Source organism: Passer montanus, unplaced genomic scaffold (genome assembly GCF_014805655.1).
Source record: "Passer montanus isolate IOZ18808 unplaced genomic scaffold, ASM1480565v1 scaffold53, whole genome shotgun sequence".
Lineage (NCBI taxonomy): Eukaryota > Metazoa > Chordata > Aves > Passeriformes > Passeridae > Passer > Passer montanus.
This window is the reverse complement of record NW_024370263.1, coordinates 5,434,945-5,458,289: the sequence shown is the minus strand read 5'-3', so window position 1 is coordinate 5,458,289 and position 23,345 is coordinate 5,434,945. Positions and strand designations below refer to the sequence as shown.

The window sequence follows — 23,345 nt, the reverse complement described above, 5'->3', positions numbered from 1 at the left end:
AGCTCCTGTGTATAAATTACCTGGACACCTGAGGCTCTCAGTCCCCTGCAGGCAATGATTTATTTATTTAGCACTTAAAGAAACAATACATTTACTGAATAAATATAATTGTAATAATTACATATTTAATGCTATCATTTGACTCTGACACTGCACAGCATTTGCTGATTGGAGCAGTGAGATCTGTAACAGGAGCCCCTCTCTCATTCCTCAGCAGCAAATACAGATTTCCAGCTTTTCAGAGGAGGTGCTTTTTAATTCCATAGGTGGAATCACAGGTCTCAATTCTTGTGTTTAGGCCCATTGCATTCAGCATTGAGGACCTGCTGCTGGAGGCCAGCTTTATCCTGGCCACCTTGTGTGAGGCTGAGGAGGAGGCAGCTCCCCCAGAGCCTGCCTGCTGCCCACGGCCCTGGGACAGGTAACGGGGGCTGAGGGGGCACGTGGCCTTAAGAGGGTGAAAAACTCAGGTTTTTCACAGGAAAACTGAACTGCAGGGTTCAGGAACATCTCAGCAGCACAAAGCAATAAGGGGGTACAGAGAGAACGCTCTGTACAAGCTGCTGCTTTCTCCACGGGGTGTGGGTGCAGCAGGAGGGAAGCTGCTGAGAATTTCCTCTAAAGCTGTAATCTTTTCACAAACAGAAACTAAGCATATTCCAATGAAACACAAAGCCAGCTCTGACCTGCCCTACTCTGTCCCATCCAGCTCAAGGACTGGCATGGATAAATGTGACCAGACCTCCATGGATGGAGCCAGCAACACAGGCACAGCTGCTTCCAGAAAGCCACAGCAGAAGGGAAGCACTCCGAGCACGGACCCTGCAACACCCCCAAGTGGTCTGGCAAAACAAGAGGTAAAAAATATTCCCAGAGGCTCAGAGAGGGACGTGCCAGGCAGAGCAGGAGCAGCCACGGCCCAGGCAGCTGGAGGAGAGGCCACAGAGGCTCCTTATGCCAAGGTGAGGGAACTGCCCACGGTGCCAGCAGTGGAACCCCAGAGCTGCTGTTGGGCTGAGCACCCCCACATGCACTTGGGGGTTTCAGTGGGATCAGCTGGCACAGCAGCACAGCTGGAAAACCCCAGCCCTGCTGGGAACACTCCTGGGGGCAGGTGGGTTTCACTGGGAAACGCTGCTAGCTGAGAAAGATCTTAAAGTGGCAAAAGCTTCACAAATAATTAATGCCCAAATTCTGTATCACAGAATTCTTACCTGGACAAATATTGCATTTTCCAGTTCCACTCCTTATTCTTTGGAGCTGTCTCTTACAAGGAGAAGGAGGCCATTGGTGACACCTTCCAGAGCTTGGTGACAGCCAGTGACACTGAGGAGGAGCTGGGTGCCTTGCAGAGCTCCCCAGTTCTGTAGTGCAGGCCTTGGGCTCCAAGGACAGACAGTGGGGAGTGCCCAGCAGGGCAGGGCAGGCCCAGCCTTTGTCACTGGTGCTGTGACCCAGCAGCACAGAATGCTCTGGAACTGTCAGTGCTCTTGCAATGGCACAAATTTAGGTCACCATTGACTCCGTTGAGGTTTGTGTGTTCTGCAGGAGCTGCTGGGGGTTCTGCTCTCAGAACACTCTCACTGGAGAGAGGCTCAGTTTCAGTTCAAACTCTGTTACCACATCAGGCAAATGAAGCCTCTGTTCTGCTTAAGGGAGAACTCAGGTTTTTACAGGTTCTCTGGAACCAGCTTTTAACTGAAAAACCAAACTTGTCACAGGACTGCATTTAAAAAAAATAAAGGTTTGAGTTTCAGACTTTGCATTATTCTTTTCCTTCCCCCAGTCTCTCCCCCCACACCTCAGGGGCAGTGCAGTACTTCCAAAGTCACACTGGAACACAACACTGAAGTTCCCAGTCAATTCAAGGATTACCTGTCTGCCAGACTCTGCAGAAGGCATTGGGTGTCACTCAGGTGTGGCTCTGAGAGCAGTGCAGGGAGGTCACAGTGACAGCCCAGCCCCCCGGCCCTGGCTGTGCCTCTGCCACCAACCACATCCCCACATCAACAAACAGAGGGTTTGCAGGCAACTGGACTTTAAAAAGCACATTTTAGTATAAATACTATATTTATTAAATATCTTTACAATTTATTTAAATGTATTTACAGAACTATTCCTGCATAAGTTATACCTCAGACATGAAATTCACATAATTGCCTCTTGGGTAAGCATAGATGATAGTCTCATTTTAACAGCAACAAAAAAGCATCCTCAGATACAGACTCAGATTTGCTTCATTGTTTCAGCTATCTTTGTCAGAAACTACTGCATACAGTCGGGTTCTCCACACAGCAGCTGCTCCTCCCCTGGAGAAAGGATGTTCCATCACTGAATCCTCCCATCCCTGCCAGACCATCACCTCTCCCTCCTCCTCGACTCACTTGTAACTGCCTGGTCCCAAATCTGCTTTTTGGTTTGGTTTTGTTTTCAGCCTGAAAAGGACATTTAGGACTGTATGTGGCAGCTCTCCCAAAGATAGCCATGAAAACAGCAAGAAGCACAGAGCTTCTCCGTCCCCATCCCCACTGCTGAGCAACCCCAGGCTCCTGGGGGCCAAGCTCCTCCCGTTCCTCCAGATCCTGCAGCTCCCAACACCGACCACAGCCCCCTGCAGCAGCTCCAAGGCAGCTCGTGCTCAGCAAACACCTTTCTTGTACATTCCTCTCGTGAACATTCCCACTGACCTAACCCTAGCAAGTGTTACTGCTCCATGCATCGCTGGAATTGTTTTTGATAGGATGGGCCCTGTCCTTTCCTTCTCCAAAGATCAGTTGTGCGCAGACAGCGTTAAGTTCATAGGAAAAAATCAGGTTTGATATGTTCAGAGTGCACGTCTTAAAAAAAACCCAAAACAATCAAGCATGTGATAAAAATATCAATTCTTTATAATACAGTATTGCTTTATAAACAGATGGAAAAGCTAAAAGCTTTACTGGTCTTTGGTGTGCCCGGTGAGGGAAAAACTCATGATTTTGTAACTCAAAACCCAAATTTGTTCTTTATTTAAAAAAACCCAACAGGTCATGGTGTGATATGAGGCAAACAGCTTTGTGGACACAGACAGGGAGGAGCGGGAATTGGGGAATTCCAGACCCCTGACCCACACAGTCCCCAGGGAAAATTCTGGAAAGCCAGGAAGGGGAACAGGGAGGGCTGGGGACTGTGCTGAGAGCAGAGAACAGCCCAGGGCCACGGGGGCATTGCCTGAAGGGAAGGGCAAAGGAAAAGAAGAATTGATCAAATCTGCTCTAATCCAGAAGCGTGCGAGTAAATACTGGATAAATGTAAAGACACCCAGGGTGGGAGAGCAAGGCCCCTCCCAAACAAGAAACAAAGCCCTGTTCTGCATGTGAATACATTCCTCCGAGACAGCCAGAGACAGCTTGTTCAGGTTAAAAACAACAAGGACTGACAGGTTGTGCAAAGTTCTCCACCACTCACTGTTCGTGTGTCGCAAAACGAATTGATTTTTCTTCATTAATATAATCCTCCCCATACCCTCACCAAAATCCTATTTTGGTCAAGTTAGGGTAGTTAAGGCATTTTGACAAGTAATTACAAGGTGATTTAAAGTAGATACCTAACATTATGCCAATTGAGGAATAGCAGATAAATTACTGAAGAGCTCCCAAATTAATCACTTATTATAAATGAAATGCCTGTTACAAGCATGATGCACTGAAATATAGTAAAATGACATGTACACGGTACATGTTAAATGACCTTAAATAAAAGCTTGACATTGTTACGCAAATATACAGTACAAGTCCACAAAAATTCTTTAAACAAGTTGAGGTAACCTCAAACTTAAACAGTTTTAATACAATAAACCAGGTAGTAAAAATCTCCTCTTGAGAGCAGGCAAGATTCCTTACTGACCAAGTTTAACTGCACTCACCTAAACAGCAACATTACCCGACTTTTTATATATAAAAACATGGCTTTAATTTATTTCTACATACTTCTCTACCAGCAAAAAAGTTAATGAAAAACTGACCAAAAATATATATATCTTTACAGCTCTCAGCTTTCATATGAGCCTCAGGAAAGGAAAAGGAAAGCTGGCTGGAAAAGGGGGGGACAAACGTGAGCTACTGTCATTGAAAAGGAAATGTCATATTGCAAAGTGGCTGTTAGATAACTGTAAACATCATTAAGGATCATTGAAACCCCTAAACTTTAGTTCAAATGAAATGTAGGCTTTGCTTTGATTATTCATTAAGTTTCCATTTTCGTACTTGCTGCACTGCCGCAGCAGAAGCAAGGAGGTGCCTGTTGGAGTCAGAAAGGATCAACTGGACTTAAACTGGTGCAGCATATTCTGTTCTACAAGCGAGAGTGGCAATTATTAACACAAATTATGTTTTTATATCAACAACAGAATTATCTACCCAAAGTGAAGACGCTCGGAGTTGAGGATGAGCTGTTTTGTGCAACCTCCCACCGTAGCATTCACCATCACCCCACGCTGAGATGGGTTCAAATGCTGAAAGACCTCAACTGTGGCCAGCTCGGCTGTTTGAGACTGAGCTAGAATTTTTGTTTTTAAAAAAAAAAAAATTATCCACAGCCAAAACATCCAGAACCAGGCCCATTATGGACGAATGATCTGCAGAACTTTTAAGATCACAGTTAAGCACCTGAAATCACAAAACACATTTGCATCCATATAACTTGAACTAGGTTTGTTTGAAATCTCGTACTAGAAAAGGCTCCTAAGGCTGACACCATGGATGGCAAGAGCAGAATGTTTACAGCAGTTATAAATCTCCTGAAAACCGGAGCTCAGAAACACGAAACCTCGGCTATCACTGGAACAAGACTATGCTTTATGGAACTGGGTCTGTAACACACCCTCAACAACAGCGAACGTTCTAGGAAATAGAGTAATGTGCCCTGGTGCAGAGGCGTTACCTACTGATCTAGTTTGAAAGGTGACCAACAATCCCACTCCTTGGGAAGTCACATCTCCAGCGCTGGGGGATGGATCCTCCCCTGTTCCGGACAAGGACTAAGCTCTCAAAGACAAGCTCCAAGCCTTGAGCTTCTTCATCTCTTGCTGGCAGACCAAGACCAGTGGACTACGAGTGGTTCTTAGCAAGGGCCTCAGCTGCGTCTCGGGCCAGGCTCCGGGCTCAGGGCCGGAGCAGCTGGGAAGGAAGGAAGGAACAATCCTGCCAGCAGGAACCCGGCCGGGGCTCGGCAGCCCCTCAGTCTGTGTACTCGGCCACGATGGAAAGGAGGACGGTGATGTCGTCTGGTTTCCCCCCTGCAATGGAAGCAAAAACCTCTCATTTCATCAAACCACAGCGGGCTGTCTTCTGATGATCTGTGATATTCCCCGTGGAAAGCTCTAAAGTGTCCAAAACCTGGTTTGAGTAGACACAAACTCTGCCTCCCCCACCTCCTTTCCAAACCGAGGGGCGCGGTGACATTTACCACAGCACAAAACCACTCTCCTTTTAAGCTCCAGTGAGATCAAACTATGAAAAGGAGGTCAGAACCTTGAACATTGCTGGTAGCTGGCAGAGCTCAAAGCCTGTTTCCAGCAGACTCTTTAATAAATGCACAAAACACCTGACACTGCTTTGTTACATGTAAACTGCCATGAAATCAGATCTCCTCAGGAATTTCCATTGTAAATCAAGCTCCTCTTTAGCATCTTCTCCAGCACAGTGTTACCTCAGGTCTTCCTAAAAGCTTCTTAACATTTTTAATAGTTATTTTCCAATCCTCAACTGCCAGAGCAACACACTCAAATCCTGGAGAAATGGCCCAGAAGAGAGGTTTTATTATGTGGGAAGTCAAATCAATCCCTTGGACTCTGGTGATCTGCAGCCTCACTACTGAGTGACTGAAATTGGAGCAACACAGAGCCCAAGTGTGACAGCTGCTACCTGAGGAAAGGGGCTTAAGGTTCTTGCAGGAAATCCTGCCCCTCTCATACAGAGATGAGAACATCTTTACTGGCAGAATTTTTTTATTTTAAAGTAAAAAAAATGTTAAAAGGAAGGTGTTTGCTCAGGCTCTGAGCTCTGCCAGCTGTTTTGCCAGTACCTTTCTAAAACACAGAAGTAGAACCAACAGAGAGATCACTATGAGGATGCCAATTTTGTAAGAGTTGCAAATTTCAACCAAAAAACCAATCCCAAATCTACCAAAGAGTGGGCAGAACCTCAGCTGAAACACAGCAGTAAGAAGAGACCTTAAAAAAATGAAATAAAAAACTACCCTCACACAACACCACCCACACACCCGAATCCAAGCAACAAGTCCTGTACAGGAGTACTGGAGAGCTCATCTCAGGCAGGATTCCTGGGCAGGAATGCACAGATTACAGTAAAAATAAAACAATCAGGGCACTGTGTTCTCTGTGCTCCAGCTGCTTCCCCCCAGGAGGCTCCTGCCCTGCTGGGCTCAGGGGGCTTTGCCAAATCCCACATGAGCTTGGTGCTTCTCTGCCAACCACATCTCCCACTGCTCTGTTTTCCTACAGGATTTTGGAACAGCAGAACTTCACTTTGCTAAAGATCTCTCCAGGACAGCAGCAGTGGGAGGAGGAGAAGCTCTTACCTCTGACATTCAATCCATTGTCACAGGCAAACTGTGCAAAGGGTGACATGTACGTGGGGTCATAGGCCAGCTCGTGGGCTTGCTCAGCAATGCTCCGTGCAGTCTGCTGGATGCTCTCGTAGTTGGAGTTCTAAATTCATGAGGAAAAGAGTTTACTCTTGTACAGAAGGCTACAGAAGGTTTTGTGCTGATCTGTGTCAGGTTTGGAGATCCCTCAGTGCCGAGTCATTAATTATCACCTTCCCCTGCAAACAGAGCCTTCCCCATTCTTTAGGCTTTGGAAATTGGGTTACAACTGTGGATCTTCACCAGGGGCAGCCAGACCTCAAATCCCCACCAGCAGCTCCAGACTTGGGTTTGGAGGATTTCCAGAATTCAGAAGCTTAGAAGAATAATACTCAAAACAGACTGAACTATGTCACCTGAAGGGAACAGGGCACTTGGCAGCTGTCCCTGCAGGCACCCTGCAGGGCCCTTCCCTCCCTCCCAAACAGGCTCTAGTGAAGTATTTGTTTTATCCTGAGTGCAAGCCTTGCACCTCTGGCTCTCTCACCCCAGCTGACAAGAACACCCTTGGGGAGAAGGGGCACTTTAAATTCAGATGACAAAAATGCACTGAGAGCACACACACTTTCTCCAGGCTGCATTTTAAGGACTTTTTTTCCTTGTTTCAGTAATTCTGCTGCTTTCTTCCCAGGCTTTTCTCACTCCAGCCAACATGACAGACAGCCACTGCTCTTTTTGTCTGTAACCATTTTTAAATGCCTTGTCATTTCAAGAGCCTTCCCCGCAGGTTTGGGAATTAGCAGGCATTTATGTGATTAACTTTTGGCTGAACCTCTTGGGGAACTCCAGTGCCTTTCCCAAACACACCAAAAGGTGGAGCTCAGCTTTCTTCCACAAGGGAATTCCAGCTCCAGTGGGCAGCCAGGACAGCCCCACTCTGAGCACAGCCAAGGGTGTGAGGTGGCTGCAGCCCCAGTGACACATCAGTGACCTGTGTAGCTGCAGGATAAGAGGAGGCCAAATTCTCTTGAAACCACACTGTAATGCTCTTATTTGCATTTCACAGCAAAATGGTTTCCTCCAGGAATTTATACATATTGATATCTCCTTAAGTGTACTTTCCTTTCTGTAAGTAAATAGCCTGAAGCTAAATGTTCTCAGCCATAAAGTTAAAATATTTTAATGTATTCTTACTATTTAAAAAGAACATTTGTGGTCACTAATGTGGAAAAGTTGACAGGATTTTTTTCTTACAGAACACTGAAGATTTTCAAGCACGTGCAACCCACAATTCAGACAGCCCATAATATGTCAGAATTACTGGTTAGAGAAGCTGAAAGTTACTTTAAGTGTAAGCTCACCCTCAAGTAACCCAGGAGAGGCTTCTCCATTTTCCTGTGTATCACCTCCAACCTGCAGGTGCAGTGTGTGGCCCAAGGCAGCCCCTGCTACCTCCTCCTCCTCTTCCCTGCTCCTCTCCCTCCCTCAGCAGTTACTGACATGGAACCAGCTGTTATTTGGGAATTCATGCCCAAGCTGCTGCTTCTGGATTCAGCCTGGATGCAGATCCAAGAGAAAGCTCTCTGGGGTCAATGTCCCCTCACTGCTCCCATGGGATATCACCTGAAAAGCCTTTTAAGGATACTGAGCTTTGTGGCAAGGTTTTTTAATAAAACACAAAGGTTTCAGCTATCAGAAGCAAAGGAAGTAACTGTAAAGGTTCAGCCAGCACAAAATATGTGAAAGCCTGAGAACACACAGACTCACCTTCAGCTTTTTGAGCTCCTGCAGGATCATGTAGTCAGGCATGTTGTCAAACAGTCCGTCTGTGGCAGTCAGGATGATGTCCCCCAGCTGGACATCGAAGGACGTGCTGTCAGCAGCCTCGGGGCTGGGGATGGACAGAGGTTAAAGCACCCACAAAGAACCAAACAGCCTCCAACAGCACAGCCCCAGCCTCTGCACTTCACTGCTCCCTGGGGTTTGTGCAAGGGAAAGGAAAAATCGCTCACTGTGGAGCTGCAGCAGCAGCATGGGCTGTCAGGAAAGCCCCACCACAGCCCTGGGACTGCAAACAGGGCCTGCTCCAGCTCCCACACCCAGGATCTGCACTACAAATTCCCACAATAACAATCCTGCAAACAAATCTCCTTCAGGAGTGTGTCTCCAAGGAAACCAGTAAGCAGAATGGCAGCTCAGGGCTCCCTTCTGCTCATCTAGAAGATGTAAGAGAGTGATACTTGAAAGAAAATTCATAACAGGCCTGGCCCAAACACTTCAGGATTCTGAATCACTTTCTAATTCAATGGAATATGAAATATGTCTGGAAATCACTACCAGGAGACCAGAGTTCTTTGGAATGCTTGTGCCTAACACATTACACAACACCAAGAGCAGAAAACACCCAGTTTGGCCATGAATATTGCTGCAAAATCTGATTCTCAGAAGCAACATAACAACAAACCTTTTATTTTTAAAGACTCTTCAGGGATCTGTAAAAAGGAGAAATCACTGCATCCCAGGCCACTGGGCTCTGCCAAAACACAGAGCAGCTGCTTTGCTCAACTGCTGTGTAGCTTCAGGAAGGCTGATGGAGTTAACATTGCCTGCCTGTGCCCATATATAGCCAAATTCATCACTGAACTGGGACAACAAATAAAAAAGGACAGGAGAAGCGTTTCGACAAGGAGCATGAGTACTAATTAACGTCAGGAACAGTGCAGGAACCAGCAGAAAGCTGTAATCATGATTCAGAGCTGAAGTGTGGGAGCACATTTATCTTGTGCTTTCCTTATTACTGGATGACTCAGATTACTTGGCTTCCCTGACTTCCACTGGACATTATCAATTATCCTTCTGCTTTTTGTTCTTATCGCCTTCCTACGGATGACAAAGAATCTCAGAAAAATGAAAGATTTTTTTACAGCTCTGAAATTTCAAGGGATCATTTAATTTTAGTCTAACAAAGAGCTTGGATCACCGAACGCTTCTAATTTCAGAGTCCTACCCTGGCTTCCTCTCAGCAGCTGCAGGATGAAAAAATGAAACCACACACAAGAATGGTCAGTCAGGAGTTTCAGCAGCTTAACCAACACTTTCAAAAAGAGCTATTTTGGATTAAAGTCTCAATTTTTACTGCATCAGCCCTGATACTGCATAGAATCATTTAGGTTGGAAAAGACTCAAGCACACTGAGCCCAACACTTCAGCTGCCTTCTGCATTCCCTTTATTCCATGGCCATTCTTTGGAGATCCTGTTACCACCTCCCTATGTTCACAGGAGGGATATCACTTTAATGAGTGAGACATTTTGAAGCTGAATTTTAACACATATTTGAAAGCTGTTTATTTCTAAGTTTCTTTCATATTACATTCACCAAGTCAGGATGGATCAGCCTGACATTCCTAAGGGAAGACACAAGAACAAGCCTGCCTTTGAAACAACTCATTTCTGTGAACAGATTGTCCTTTCCTCATACTCTCATTCCCAGCTTGGTGTTCTGCCAGACAGTTTTTTTGCTGGTTTTGGTCAAATACAATATGCTGCTGGAAACAGCAAGTTGGAAACACAAGTTACAGTCACATGTCCCTCTGCTCTATTCTTCAAGCACTTGCAACCTCAGTGCCAAGATATCTAAATTAGCTACTCCAAACAGTCCCAGGGGAGCACGGGCAGGGATTGGAGAGCCCAGGCACTTGTGCACACTCCAGCCAGAGTGGGTGACATCTTCCCATGGATCAGAGCAAGCCCATGGCTATGGGAATATGCCACCACAAACAGACCAATAAATTCAGACTGTGCAACAGGTACAAAGTACAAGGTGAGAAATGTTCATGTTACCCAAAGAGGGAGGGTGGCAGGTGCAGGGCCTGACTGGACACGTGTTTGTATCCTGTGAGGTACAGAAGAGCCCCACAGCATCTTTCTGGGAGCTGGTCACATGCACAGATTAAAAATTAAAGCTCCTCTTCCCCCTTACCTGTCACTTAAGACAACTCCTTCTGCCTCTGGTGGAGCTATGGACAGTTGGAAGGGAGTGTTGAAGTAGTGCTGCTGCTCGTCGGATCGATGGACGACCTCTCCACCTCTGACCACCAGGAATCCAGAATCTCCCAAGTTGGCTGTATGTAAACGGTGACTTGATCTGTCCAGGACTACTATACAAGCTGTGCTGCTCCCTGCAAACACAGTGACTGCAGTCAGCCCTACAGAAACTGCTTGTTCTCTCACTCATCTGACCAACAGTTCCATTATTACAACATTCATCAAAGCCTGAAAGTCAGAGAAATGGAAATACTCAACAATACCAGAATTAATATAAAATAAAACCAGCAAAATGCAAGAAATCTTTGCGATACAAACTGTGATTTTTGTGTAGAATTTACTCCTCCTGCTTTGATTTTGGTAACCACATTATGCTGACAAATACCTGTTTTGTTTGGCTTTATTTACAGTTTTCCATCCCAACATATGTCAGCACATTCTGCTATAGGACCGGATTTACAGAACTCACATAAAATACTGAAATTCCAAAATCATGGAGATAATAGAATTCTAGTAGCATCCATACAGTGCTAGGAGCTCTCCACACAGTTTCACTCAGTTGTAACTAAACCACACCAAGTAAAGAACTGCTGGCAATTAAGTATTAGGTCCTGCTGCATTTCTCTGCTCAGAACATGAAATGCTTTTCCTCCCAGCCTGGCTCTGCAGAGCTTGCTTCAGGTTTAAAAATAACAATCCTGTCACATCTTCAGGACACCAACTCTACAAGTTTAAGAAAATGTTTCAGAGACAAATCCAGTTCCAAATTAAAGTAATAGCAGAAACATGATGTCAACTGTGCTTGGAACTACCCCAGCCATGCTTGAGGGCACTGAGGAATTCTCCATTCATTCACTGGGAATAGCCACCAACCGTGCTTGGTTGCAAGCCACAAAAATGCTGTGTTGCAAAGAAACCCAAAGTCCTTCCAGCAAACAGGACAGCCACCAAAAGACCTTTCAATGCCCAAGGGGGGAAATAAAGCTACAGCACTTCTGCCCCATATCACCAGCTCGTGAACTGTCTTCACCTTCATCCCTCATGTTCTCCCAGCAGGGTTTTCCAGCTCCATGCTGGACAGACCACAAGCTTGCAGTGCCCCTCATGTTCTCCCAGCAGGGTTTTCCAAGCACAGCTCCATGCTGGACAGACCACAAGCTTGCAGTGAGCAAAGCTTAGGATCAGGCTTGCTAGTGCAGAAGTCCAGCTGGCTCCAGGCATTGCCTGTTCCAGACAATTCCCTTTCTAATACAGAGAGTTCCCTGCACTGCACTTGCCCTGAATCTGTTCTCTAGTGAATGCACAGGACCTTCCCTGTCCTTAATGAATGTTAAGTCAAAGCTGTATCTCCGGAAAAAAATCTGATTTTCCATGTGACAATGTCTAAAACTGTGCTGTAACACAAGAGTGATTAAATAAATGGCACAGTTTCCTCCCATTTCAGTTTTATTTTACATTATTTGCTGCATTCAATCCTGGTGAACCAAGTATCCAGGCTTAAAGCACAACAGCCAGGAGAAGTTATTGCCCAATGAATCCTCCTTAATGAAGTCTTCTCCTGTCCCTTTATTTTAAATAAACTCTAAATGCTCATTGCTGTGGTAATTTCAGGGTTTCATTCCTCCTTCTAAAAATACTGCTCTCAGTTAAAGGAGAAACAGTAAGGATCATTAGTTTCAAATTCTAACTCTATTAGCAGAGTGTAACCAGGAGGCCATGTGTGGAATTCAGATCTTGTGACTCAGCACACGCTGCTTTTCAGCACTGCAAAGGTCAAGCCCAGCGAGCTGCTCTGTCTCCAAAGGCACAGGGAGAGCTCCTGCCAGTGCCCCACTTTGCAGCTCACTCACAGCTACACCTGCTTTGCACAAATAAGCACCATTCAACACCCCAAATCCTAATGTCATTACTGACCACTGCTATTTTTGTGACACTTAAGGTCACTCCTGAGGTTCCAACCCATTCTTCAGGCGTATAATGCGAGAACATCTGCTCCCAGCTCAGCAGACAAGTTAAATATAGCTCACACTGCACTGCTCTGGCACAGGAGCTTAAGGTCAGGTGAGCTGCATGCATTTCATGCAGGGCAAACACTTTCTTGGAGGAGAAGAGGTCTCATGTCCTTTAGAGAAGTGTCCCCTTGGCAGAGCTGTCAGCTGAGACTGAGTGTGGCCTCTCTATCTGCTCCCAGTCCCCAGGCAGCTGAATGTCCTGTGTCCCATCAATGCTGACACAGAATATGTGAAGCATCTACTTCAGCTGGCTTTCAGAGAGATCTGTAATGAATCCCCCCACAAAGTTTATAAAAATAATGCTACCAGAGATTGTATGATATGAACTACTCAAGTCAACCAACTGGTTGAGTCCACTGGGTATAAAAGGCAACAGGAGCAGAGTAAGGCCAGAAATGAGCAGAACTACATCCAATTATCCTCAGAAAATATTTCTCCTTGCATAGCTGAAGAAAAAGCCATAACCAGTACCACGAAGAGTTTTCAGCAGAGAACAGTTATTTATACATATAAAACACAGAGTGAGCACATGTGCAGTGTTCCACTGCAGAACTCGCTCTGCAAACTCTGAATTCACCCTTCCCACAGAAAGCCTTTTATTTTATATATAAATACACACACATCAACACTCCCTGCACTACTAAATTAATTAAAACAGTTTTAGAGAAAATAAGGATGCCACCAAGGCGACTGCATTTCTGTTTTCAGTTAATTAAGAGAAGTTAACTGTGAATTTGCTGGACACAATGCCAAGAGATTCAAGCACCCTTCAGAAAGCCCATGTGTAACACACGACCCAGATTGAACTGACATATTTTTGTGTCTTACCAAGCAAAGGTACTTTGTTCTGCAGCAGCTCACAATAGCCTGCAGTGAGGATTCCAACAGGATTGCTGGGAACAAACCGTCCTTCCTTCACTAAACGTTCGCACGTCCTCATGAGAGTCCCTGAGAACTGAGAAGGGTCCACCCCGTAGTCTCTCCAGCCACCAACACCATCTGCCACCCCTGCAAGGAAACACAGAACCACAGTTACCTCAGCAGAAATGGTTTCCAAAACAAGGGGTTTCATTATTTTATATCACTGATGATATTTAGTAACTAAAATGTAGGACATGGCACCTGCCTGGAAAACATTTTTGATTAACAAATAAATTTCTGAGTATTTTTAAGGTATCTTCTGATATCAGCTCCCCAACAAATCTCCAAATATAATCTGAACTGCTGAAAGGAAGGCAGAAGTCTAATGCTGAGAATGAGGAGGGTGACTCCACTGGAGAACAAATAATGGGATATTTGGGGGTATCAATCCCATTAACCTCTCATCAGTCCATTAAAAGGGAAGAGATTTTATTAATTTTAAAAGTGAAGGCCAGCATTTTAACTAGCACAGAAATGACACAGAAACTCTTCCTGCTATTCAGCAGCACAGTTTTTCCTCAGACTACCTCCTCATGTGAAGGACAATGATCTCTACTTCTGTAGAAAATAAATCTCCATTTTACAAGTGTTTTCCAAAATCCATGTAACCAACACAATTCTGGGACCTGCCCCTTCCAAGGAGAGTTTGTTGCTTACAGCTCCAGCCAAGCAAGAGAATGAAAACTGACTATGACTCAGAGAACTTTCAGTTATTCAAAATAACCTGGACATCAGAAAATGAGACCAATTCTGCCAAAGCCTGGGAAGCTTCTAAGCAACAGGGAAAACAGTGACTGTGGTCACGGAAAGGGGATGATCAGAGGGAGGTGAGCAGCAGACACATTTTCTGCTGGTCACCAGGTTCAAGAACTTTGAACTTCTTCCAACTGGTTAAATGATAAAAGCAAAATACTGCTAAAGGTATTATTTGAGATTAGAATGCTACTCTGTGGAAATTTTTCCCAAAGTCTTTTTGATCCTCAGCATGGGACAAACCATTTCAAGCAGATTTCCAAAACATTACAGTAAAGCTGAAATATGTTCATGACAAAAGCACAAAAAGTGAATTTCAGTGCTCAGATTGTGCTGAAGGACAGTCTCCTCAGGAAAAAACCTCTGCTATCATCAAAGGCATGAAAATGTGAGTGAGAAGATAAAACTCCATTTGCTCATCTCCAAACGCCCTTCACATGGACACGGCCTGAAACTGAGATGGAAGGTCCAGAGCCGACCTTGGCGTGAACTCTAATCTGACAGGAGGCTATGGCCAGACTCTGAACAGCCTATCAACATTAATCAGATTTCTCCCTAAAATAGTGCACAACCTTTCAGACACCTGCTTTGTCCCTCTGCCTTCTCAGAAGAATGTCACAGGAATGCAGATCCCTGCATTCACCTCTTTGAGCAGTCCCTGGGAAGAAGCTCAAGCAAAAGCACCCAGCATTCCCAGAAATGACTTTTCTAAACTCTTCAATAACAGATTAATCCTCTCCCCACAGGTCTCACAACCTCAGGTTAATACTGGATTAACCCTTTGCTTTCTGCTGCCATACAGACAAGTCTAGAACAAGAGATCATAAAGGAAAGGTTCTAGATCTGGAACTTGGAACAGAAACTCAGCTTCAGGTTAAATGGTGGTGCTTTATGTGAAGTTACCAGATAAACATTTTCTTTCCTGCCCTTTAAAATGAACATAGTCCAGATGTATTTCTGCACTGCTTCCCTGACAACAGGGTTAATGCAATGAAAAGATGTTTGACAAATTCTGCCCAAAGCTCTTGGCTCCCAAGGCAGTTACAAAGAAAGCTCAGCAGAAGTTACAGAGTTCCCTCAAGCGATCCAGAAAATCCCTTTACATCAGTGTTGGGAAACCCTGAAACACAAACACTGCAGCTTTAGCACAGAGTACAGAAAGCCACCTCACCAAGCACCTGAGGAGGTCAATTATCAAAACCTATTCAATTTTTAAAGGAAAAATGAGTACACCACCTGCCTTTCTTTGTTCCTTTCTTACCCCAGGCAGGAAATGTGAATCCATAATCATGGCAGCACCCTTCATGCCCTACCCTGAGCCAGGCACTGCCTTTGTCTGTCTGCCTTCCTGTCTGCTTTATGCAAGCTATAAACAGCTTAAAGTAGGTTCTGCCAGTGCCTTCCAAAGCAATCACCCTCCAGACATGCCCAGCAGCTCCTCTGGCTCTGCCTGGTCCCACAGCTCCAGGACAGCTCTCCTGGCTCCCCATTCCCCAGGCACACACAGCCACTGCATTCAGGAGCAGCCCTGGAGCTCCCTTCAGTGCCACCTCCCCAACCCCCCAGCAGCCACCAACTCTATTTCTTGGCCTTGCCCCAAATGGAAAAGGTGGGGCTTTGTAAAGGTTTGGGGCCAAGACCTTTAATCATCCTGTCCAAGCTTCAATATGGCTTTAAAATAAAACCAGCATCTTCACCTTCTGCAATCTCTGTAAACTGAACAGCTTCACCTGGGAAAGGAATATGTGACTTTGAAAGAGTTTGGGTAAGCTGCTACTGAAACAGATGAAATGTAAATGAGAATAAAGCTTAAGTAAGCTTTGTGCTATGTGATGTACAGCAAACAAGGAGTGAAACTGTTTCAAACTCCAGAAGCAGCAAAAACTAAAAACTCAGCTTTGATTAATACCAGGTTTTCCCTCTGTCATCAAAAGAAAATTCAAAGGTGTTGCTATTGGCAGGATCACTCCCAAGGAATAATGCCAAGCTCTATTTATATATAATACCTTTGCTTTCATCCAAGAAAAAAAAATAAAGGTATATATTCAAAATAATTGATACTGAGGTCTTCCTTTGAGCCATAAACCATTGTGTTCCAGTATTAACCATGTTACAAATCAGGAATCATGGGACATTTAAAACAAAATGCATGGCTGAGAATTGCTGAAATTGAACTGTACACAAACCTTCGGGTTTTTTTTCATTCATGCCATTCAGTAAATGAGAAAATTTTATACAAAGAACATTTCTGTGGCTACTCCTTGTTCAAGCCCATGCAGAAATTACTCAAGCATCCACGTGACAGTGCAATCCTTTTCAACAAACACTGAGGTCTTCCTTTGAGCCATAAACCATTGTGTTCCAGTATTAACCATGTTACAAATCAGGAATCATGGGACATTTAAAACAAAATGCATGGCTGAGAATTGCTGAAATTGAACTGTACACAAACCTTGGGGTTTTTTTTCATTCATGCCATTCAGTAAATGAGAAAATTTTATACAAAGAACATTTCTGTGGCTACTCCTTGTTCAAGCCCATGCAGAAATTACTCAAGCATCCACGTGACAGTGCAATGCCTGCAGCTAGATGAACCACCATTGTAAATAAAGCAATTGAACATTTCACAATAAATTACTTCAAAAGAATAAATACTTCTCAAGTATTTAACTGTATTACAGAGATCTTTCAGAATCTGAGTTAACACTCCACTACATTCCCTTGTGCTGGAAAACACAGAAACATGCCTGCCAGATAAAATACTTGCTGCATGTGTCAATCCAAAAACTGACTTTTTCCAACTCCTCAAAGACTCAGAATATCAAAATCTCTCTCAGAGAAACACCTGTCAGGCAGTTACGAGACAAAGCACAAATGACTGATGCTGCAGCACTGAAACTGAGCCAGGGAAGATGCTGGTGGTGAAACTTGTTAAGGCTGATTTCAAAATGCTAAAAGCACCCGGGATAAGACACCAGCTGAAATGCAAATGTGAAGTGGTTCTGCCTGCCAGCACATGAGCTCCCTGCAGAAGCCCAGGGAAAAGCAGCCAGTGCTGAAAGCAGCAATATCTGCTTTTCAGCACTCACTTGTGTGAGTGAGATCCAGGTGTTCTCCTGGCTCACAGCAAATATAAACTAAACAGCCTGAAAGTTCATAACAAAGCCCTGATACTGATCAAACCCTGTTTAATATAAATAATGCTGTGAGGGGCAGTTCTGGTTAGCTAGCAAATTAACCTGCCCACGGTCAGAGTCCAGAAGCACCACCCTGTCCCAAAAATCTCTTGAGAGTTGGACATTTTGAAATATTGCATCAGCCAAGAATAAAAATCACACACAGAAGCAGCAGGCAGGCACAAATGCCTCAGCAGGAGCTGCTTGTGCATGCAACCACAATTAACTTTCTAAGGCACTCCGCACATCCTACTGAACTTTCAATTTCTTGAGATCCTCACCTGAAATAGCAATGAATCACTGCTAAAAGAACATCAAAAGGATGTATTTATAACTGAATTTTGCATCAAATATGGAGGCTAAAATGGTAAAAAAAGTGCAATGAGTTGCACCACACAAGTCTGAAATATAGCACCTAGTATTTGTCAGCGTCAGAACTGAGATAAAATGATAAGATTTCTTGTTTTATCAGTGGTGGGATAAATCACACACCTAGACAGGTTCTTCATCTAAACCAAGTTCAATGGCAAAGCCAGCAGTGACCCTCAGCAGCTTCCCTGGATCTGTTAGAGCCGAAGGGTGTCTACCCCCCTCAAGGTTTTGAGAGAAATAACCAAAGAAATAACCCAGTTAAATACAAATCCCCAAGGACAGATGGTGTGTGACTGCTAACAAGTTACAGAAGGGAAGGTTACTTATTCACACTGCTACAGTAAAACTTAAACTACCCTTGCATGAAGCAGAAAGGTGCTGGAAGAGTAAGTGGGTAAGTGACAACAGGGAGCAAAAAGCAAAGGCAAAGTGAGCAATGATCTTGAGGAACAAAGTGAAGGAGAAACACGGAACTGGAAACATTAAATTGTGCATCTACTCCCACAGGAAAGCAACAGTTCCTTATATCTATTTCCCCCCCACTGCTAGAACACACTTGTGTATGAAGCTGATTTTTGCCAGGTAGATTTCCTCCATATTTTATTGAAGCCTGAGGAATCACTCGGTGCATTTGGGGAGCTCCAGGAGAACACTAAGCTATAAATTATTTCTGCAGACTTTATAAAAAAATCCCTAGTTACAACTACCTAATTTCTCAAGGTGTTCAGTGACTGAGGAAGGGCAGGTACTGGGGGCAGACACTGAAATAAATCCCTGCCAGCCTGGCCCATCTCAGGCTCAGCATTCACAGCAGGGATGAACCAGAGCAAAGAGCAGGAGACTTTTCCAATGCTTCCTATGGCACAGGCATGATTAACCCTCATATAGCCATACCCTCATCAGCTTTGCCTATTTCCCTCTGATTTCTGACAGAGCCTGCTCTTCCTTCAGGCCAACATCTGTGTATAAATGGAAAATTGGCTGCCATCAAGAAGCATCAATAGCATTTACAGTTAAAACTAGTGCTCCACTGGAAATTCTGACCTCAATACTTGTGTGCAATGTCCTTGCAGAAACTGTGGGAAAGAAGAATAACCAGATATAAGTTTCATTCTCAGGGGTTACATTCAGTGCTGCTCCAGAGCAGCTCTGCTGACACAAAGGCAGCCAGTGACTGTCAGTGGGGTGGCTCTCAGACTGCAGTGTCCCTACAAATGCCAGCCCTGATGCTCCACAGAACATTTCCTGTGACCTGCTACAAAGCAAGGCACGTGTGCAGCTCTGCAGATCTCTGCTCCTGCCTCCCAGGCTCCCTGAGCTCTCACATGCACTGGGTGAAAGGTGACTCTGAGGGAGGCTTGGCTCCTTCAGTGTGATAAGTTGTGATAAGGCAGCAATCTCTTTAATAGGTATGATACCAAATAAACCACTTAACACAGTCCTCTATAACCTTCAGGCTTCCAGGGAAGGATCCCTCCCTCCTCTACAGCTGCCACAACAACCTTGACATTTCATCTACAAATCCTTTCAGGTGCTGAAGTTTACTTTTCCTGATGACAGTGACACTCACAATATTCCAGGGCTTTGTCACTCTGTAGTTTTACCTACCTCCTATGCAGGCTGCTGATAAAATTTTCAAACCAAGTGCAGTTCCTTTCACTTTAGAGTAGCTGCCCTGCAGCACCCAGACACTCCCCTCCCCCAAAAACTAAAAATCAAAGATTTGCAGCAAACAGAACAATTGTCAAATTTTAACTCTGCAGTGCACAAACAGTTTCCTGCTGGCAGACAGTTTTTCCTTACTCCGGGGGACAGAAATAGTTTGGAAGAGTCAAGTCACACTGGCTACACCCAAAGTTGTACCCAGCACAGACATTGTATAAGTGATGCTGTCACGGGATGCACACTGGCTGCTGCAATGTTTCAATAATGAGTCACACAACAGCTTGGAAAATCCATAAAAAACGAGCAAAGACATCGGGAGCCTGATAAGGCCAGAACAAGCAAGAAAAGGCAGATCCCAAAATTAAGGAAAAAAACTATCACCAGCATGTCACACCTTAAAATTTCTAGAGGTGAAAACCTTGGCTTTAACTTTTACTTTTGGTAATTCAGTGAAAGGACTGTAAAACTGTTTAGGTTAATTTTTAAAATTTGGCTTGTTCCCTACATAGTAAAATTCCTACTTGCATGCTAATGAGAAAAACCAGAGGTGTCAGAGTTTTGGTTTTCAGCTTTGAAAAAAGCAGCATTTCTGTCCTCAAAATTTCCAAAGGCATCACACATGAAGCAGTACAGAACAAGTCCCAAATCTCTGTGAGAGATTTCAATATTCTGAGGACTCAACACCCAAGACACTGGCAGTGAATGAACAGAAAATACATCAGGGTACAACAGAGAGAAAGGAAACACAGGCCTGAACTGCAAAGCTCTAGAGAGTAACATTAGCAGTAAAGCCATTTCCTTTGGGTGATCCCTAAGGAGAACCTCCTGTTCTGAGCTTCTCATTTCTCCCTGTGCTCAGAATGGGAAGAAAAGATGCAAAATTGACAATTATGTTCCAGACAAAAGCACAAATGAGAGACAAAACCCTCAAGGATACAAGTTCACATTAACAGGCCTTATCATGCCTTGAACAACTACGGGAGGGCAGGAAAGAACCTGAACCTTCACCAGCCTTCTGCTGATCCTACTGTGAAAGGACAAAGCCCAGACTAGGAGACACTGTTAAACACTCAGCCTTTGAACTGTACAGCACACATACAACAAAAGAAGTGTTTAGCATTTTGATTCTGCTATAAACACACTGCCAAGTCAACTCTTGCTTGACCTAAGAAAATGAATCCCCAAGCACTCATGCCAAGTGGTTGGGAGTAGCTCCTTCACTCTCCACCACACCCAACCCATCCCACACAGGCAGCTCTCCACAGTGCACTGCTTCCAGAAAACACTGGCACAGAGGAATGCTACATCAATTATCTGGCCTGGCTTTGTCACTGAAGACTACTCACTGCAAGTGGTACACTTGAAATTTACTGTGTCAAGTGATCACTTGGGCTCAAACCACGTGAGCCTCTCCCTTAAATGTCAAAAAAATTAAGTTTGAAAGCCAACAGTGCAGCGCAGGGAGTTTTGTTGAGGTGCAGAGTAGGTACTGAGGCAGCACAAAATTTATGAGGGTCTTAAAAAATAATGAAGGAACCTCAGAACTGTGATGGGAATAAGAGGAAGTGAGGACAGGAAAACACTGGTGGTGCTGAAACTGTCTCTGCAGCAGTGCAAAAGGACTGGCTGAGAGAGCAAAGAAATGATCCCAGCAACAGAAACTGGAGAAAACCACCATGTCTGTAAACCTAGGAGCTACAGATGAAAATGAAACAATCTAGAAGCATCAAAACCCACCTGAACATTGCTGTTTTTGCAGAAAGTACAGAGATTTTGGGTTTTCAATACATATATTAAAAAAGCAATAAGAAACTGACATAAAAATAGCTTTACCAGGGGAAAAATCCCAAAATAAAACAAACCAAGAGATTTTCTATTTAAATTATTTGCTTCTTGGTACTTCAGACATCCTGGGTCTGCTGCCCTCTTTGCTGTTTGATCCTAAAGTAGAGCTACAATTCTGTTTGTTTCCAAGTTGCCATGAAAATTAATGCAAAGACCAACTTAGAAATGCAACTCTCTGTTGATTCCAGCAGGAACACAAGACAAACTGTAGGTCCACATAAAGTAATTACCAAATATGGCCAAAACCCCCTAAACACCATCAAACGGGGCTAAATCTGTCTCTTCCCCACACAGAGTCCACTTCAAAGTACAGGAGATCCTGCACTTCTCTTAAGGGCAAACACCAATTGCTCAGTTATTTATCAGTGCTGGCCTAGCATGAACTTTAAAGGCAGCCAGGCTTAGTCACATGCTAAAGGAAGGGTGTCCAACAGCTAATTCTAATCCCAAAAAGTTTATCTGGAAGAGGCACCAGAGAGAAGATGATGAGTGTCTAAAATGCACCCAGCAGCCTTCCACATCTCGAGAGCTGTGGCATCATTCTTACAGTAACAGCTTCCTCGAGAAGAAGCAGCAATAACTGTTACCTAGCACCAACTTGCAGCTTCCTGAGGAAAACCTCTGGGCTCTGCTAAATGGCAACCAAGTTACAAGGACAGCGCCAGACTGAAGAACCACCCACCACTTCCACAGCTTGAGATGGCACACGGCAACCCCACCGGTTTAAAATAAATAAATGCAAAAACAAAACCAAAAAACTACAACAAAACAAAAAACCATGGACAGGGGCAGGGAGGAGGAAGCTTTCTTGTAAGTGTCAAAGTTTTGGTAAAAATTTCCTTCTGTAGTTACACCACGACTAACTTGTGCAGAGTGACAGCCAAATTCAACCTTGAGTACACAGGAGAAAGGTCAAAGCACTGTCAAAAGCAATGTGGCTCATAGTCTGAAGATTCTATTGATTATCCATAATTACTCACTGCTTCTAAAATTTGAACCCTTAAGATTCATTTCGCCAGTGACTCTAAAGCAGAGAGCGCAATCAGGCCAGAACAAACAACGAAGCTGAAGTTTGACATTTGATTCCAGTCTCAATGTCACTCTGCCTTTCACTTGACAAGGACACTGCACGCGTTAAAATCAGGAAGTGCCTGCTCAAGCGATCTTGTCCGTTTAAATGCAATGCATGTACACGGGGCTCAGGTTTTAAAGAAAAAGACAGAAAGTGAAAGGCACTGGGAGCTGTTTCTGTGAGTTTGGAGCCACCAGGCCTTAAAGGCACGCACAGGTGAGACGCCCAGACTGGGCCCGGGCACACACAACCCTCCGTGCCAAAGGCGGGCAGAGCTGCAACAAAGACCACGAGAGCTTCCTTGGGAAGCTAAAAAAGCGAACTCACAGTGACAATGACAGGCAGAACCGGCTCCTTTGTCTGCGACCGGGGCTCGAGCCGCTCGCCATGTGCAGCCCCGGGAAGGAGGGGGAGGCCGGAGCCGCCTCAGCCCCCGGCCCGGCCACTTACCCAGCACATCGGCGGAGCGGTGCCGCGCCACGAAACAGGCGTCATCCCCGTAGCACATGCCTTTCTTGAGGATGCCCTTGCGGAAATCTTTGCCGAAGCCGCAGCTGGCCGTCACCAGGCTGTAGTCGCGGGAGTCCGTCTGCGACAGGCCGCCCAGGACCGCCCGCGCCACCAGCCTGCCGTAGGAGAGCACCGAGAACATGGCGTGGGGCGCCCAGCAGCCGAGCGCCAGGAACGCGGGGAGCCACCGGCGCAGCCGCCTCCTGCCCGCCGAGCGCCAGCCGCAGGGCGCCAGCCTTCCTTCCCCTGCCCGCCGGCCCGCGCCGCCGCCGCTCCGAGCGCCGCGGAGCCTCGTCCCTCCGGCTGCGCTTCACCCGCCCCTCACGCTGCCCCGCGCGCTGCCCCTCACGGCCGGGCTCGCCGGCAGCGCCCCCGCCTTCCGCGCCACCCTC

The 23,345-nt window shown here is 45.2% G+C and overlaps 2 protein-coding genes across 2 annotated transcripts in view; one reads left to right on the top strand and one right to left on the bottom strand.

The window, feature by feature from the left end:
- Nucleotides 1–3,848, top strand: part of RAD9B (RAD9 checkpoint clamp component B) — an 8,922-nt gene extending 5,074 nt beyond the window's left edge. The window contains 3 exon segments of the mRNA XM_039724295.1: nt 299–421; nt 710–962; nt 1,239–3,848. Coding sequence (XP_039580229.1) covers nt 299–421; nt 710–962; nt 1,239–1,370 — 508 coding nt within the window. The 3' untranslated portion in view covers nt 1,371–3,848.
- On the bottom strand, nt 2,052–23,345 carry PPTC7 (protein phosphatase targeting COQ7). Its single transcript, XM_039724298.1, has 6 exons — nt 22,894–23,345; nt 13,468–13,647; nt 10,563–10,761; nt 8,350–8,473; nt 6,577–6,706; nt 2,052–5,272 (listed from the first exon to the last, which is right to left on the bottom strand). Exons 1-6 carry the CDS (start codon nt 23,093–23,095, stop codon nt 5,214–5,216), a joined length of 894 nt encoding a protein of 297 aa, XP_039580232.1. The 5' UTR covers nt 23,096–23,345; the 3' UTR covers nt 2,052–5,213.

Coding starts and splice junctions, on each gene's coding strand:
- PPTC7 (XM_039724298.1), bottom strand. CDS start 23,095: ATGTTCTCGGTGCTCTCCTACGGCAGGCTGGTGGCGCGGGCGGTCCTG. Junction 10,762..13,467: donor GAACAAAGTACCTTTGCTTG/GTAAGACACAAA, acceptor CTGTGTTTGCAG/GGAGCAGCACAGCTTGTATA. Junction 8,474..10,562: donor GGAGTTGTCTTAAGTGACAG/GTAAGGGGGAAG, acceptor GTCCATCCCCAG/CCCCGAGGCTGCTGACAGCA.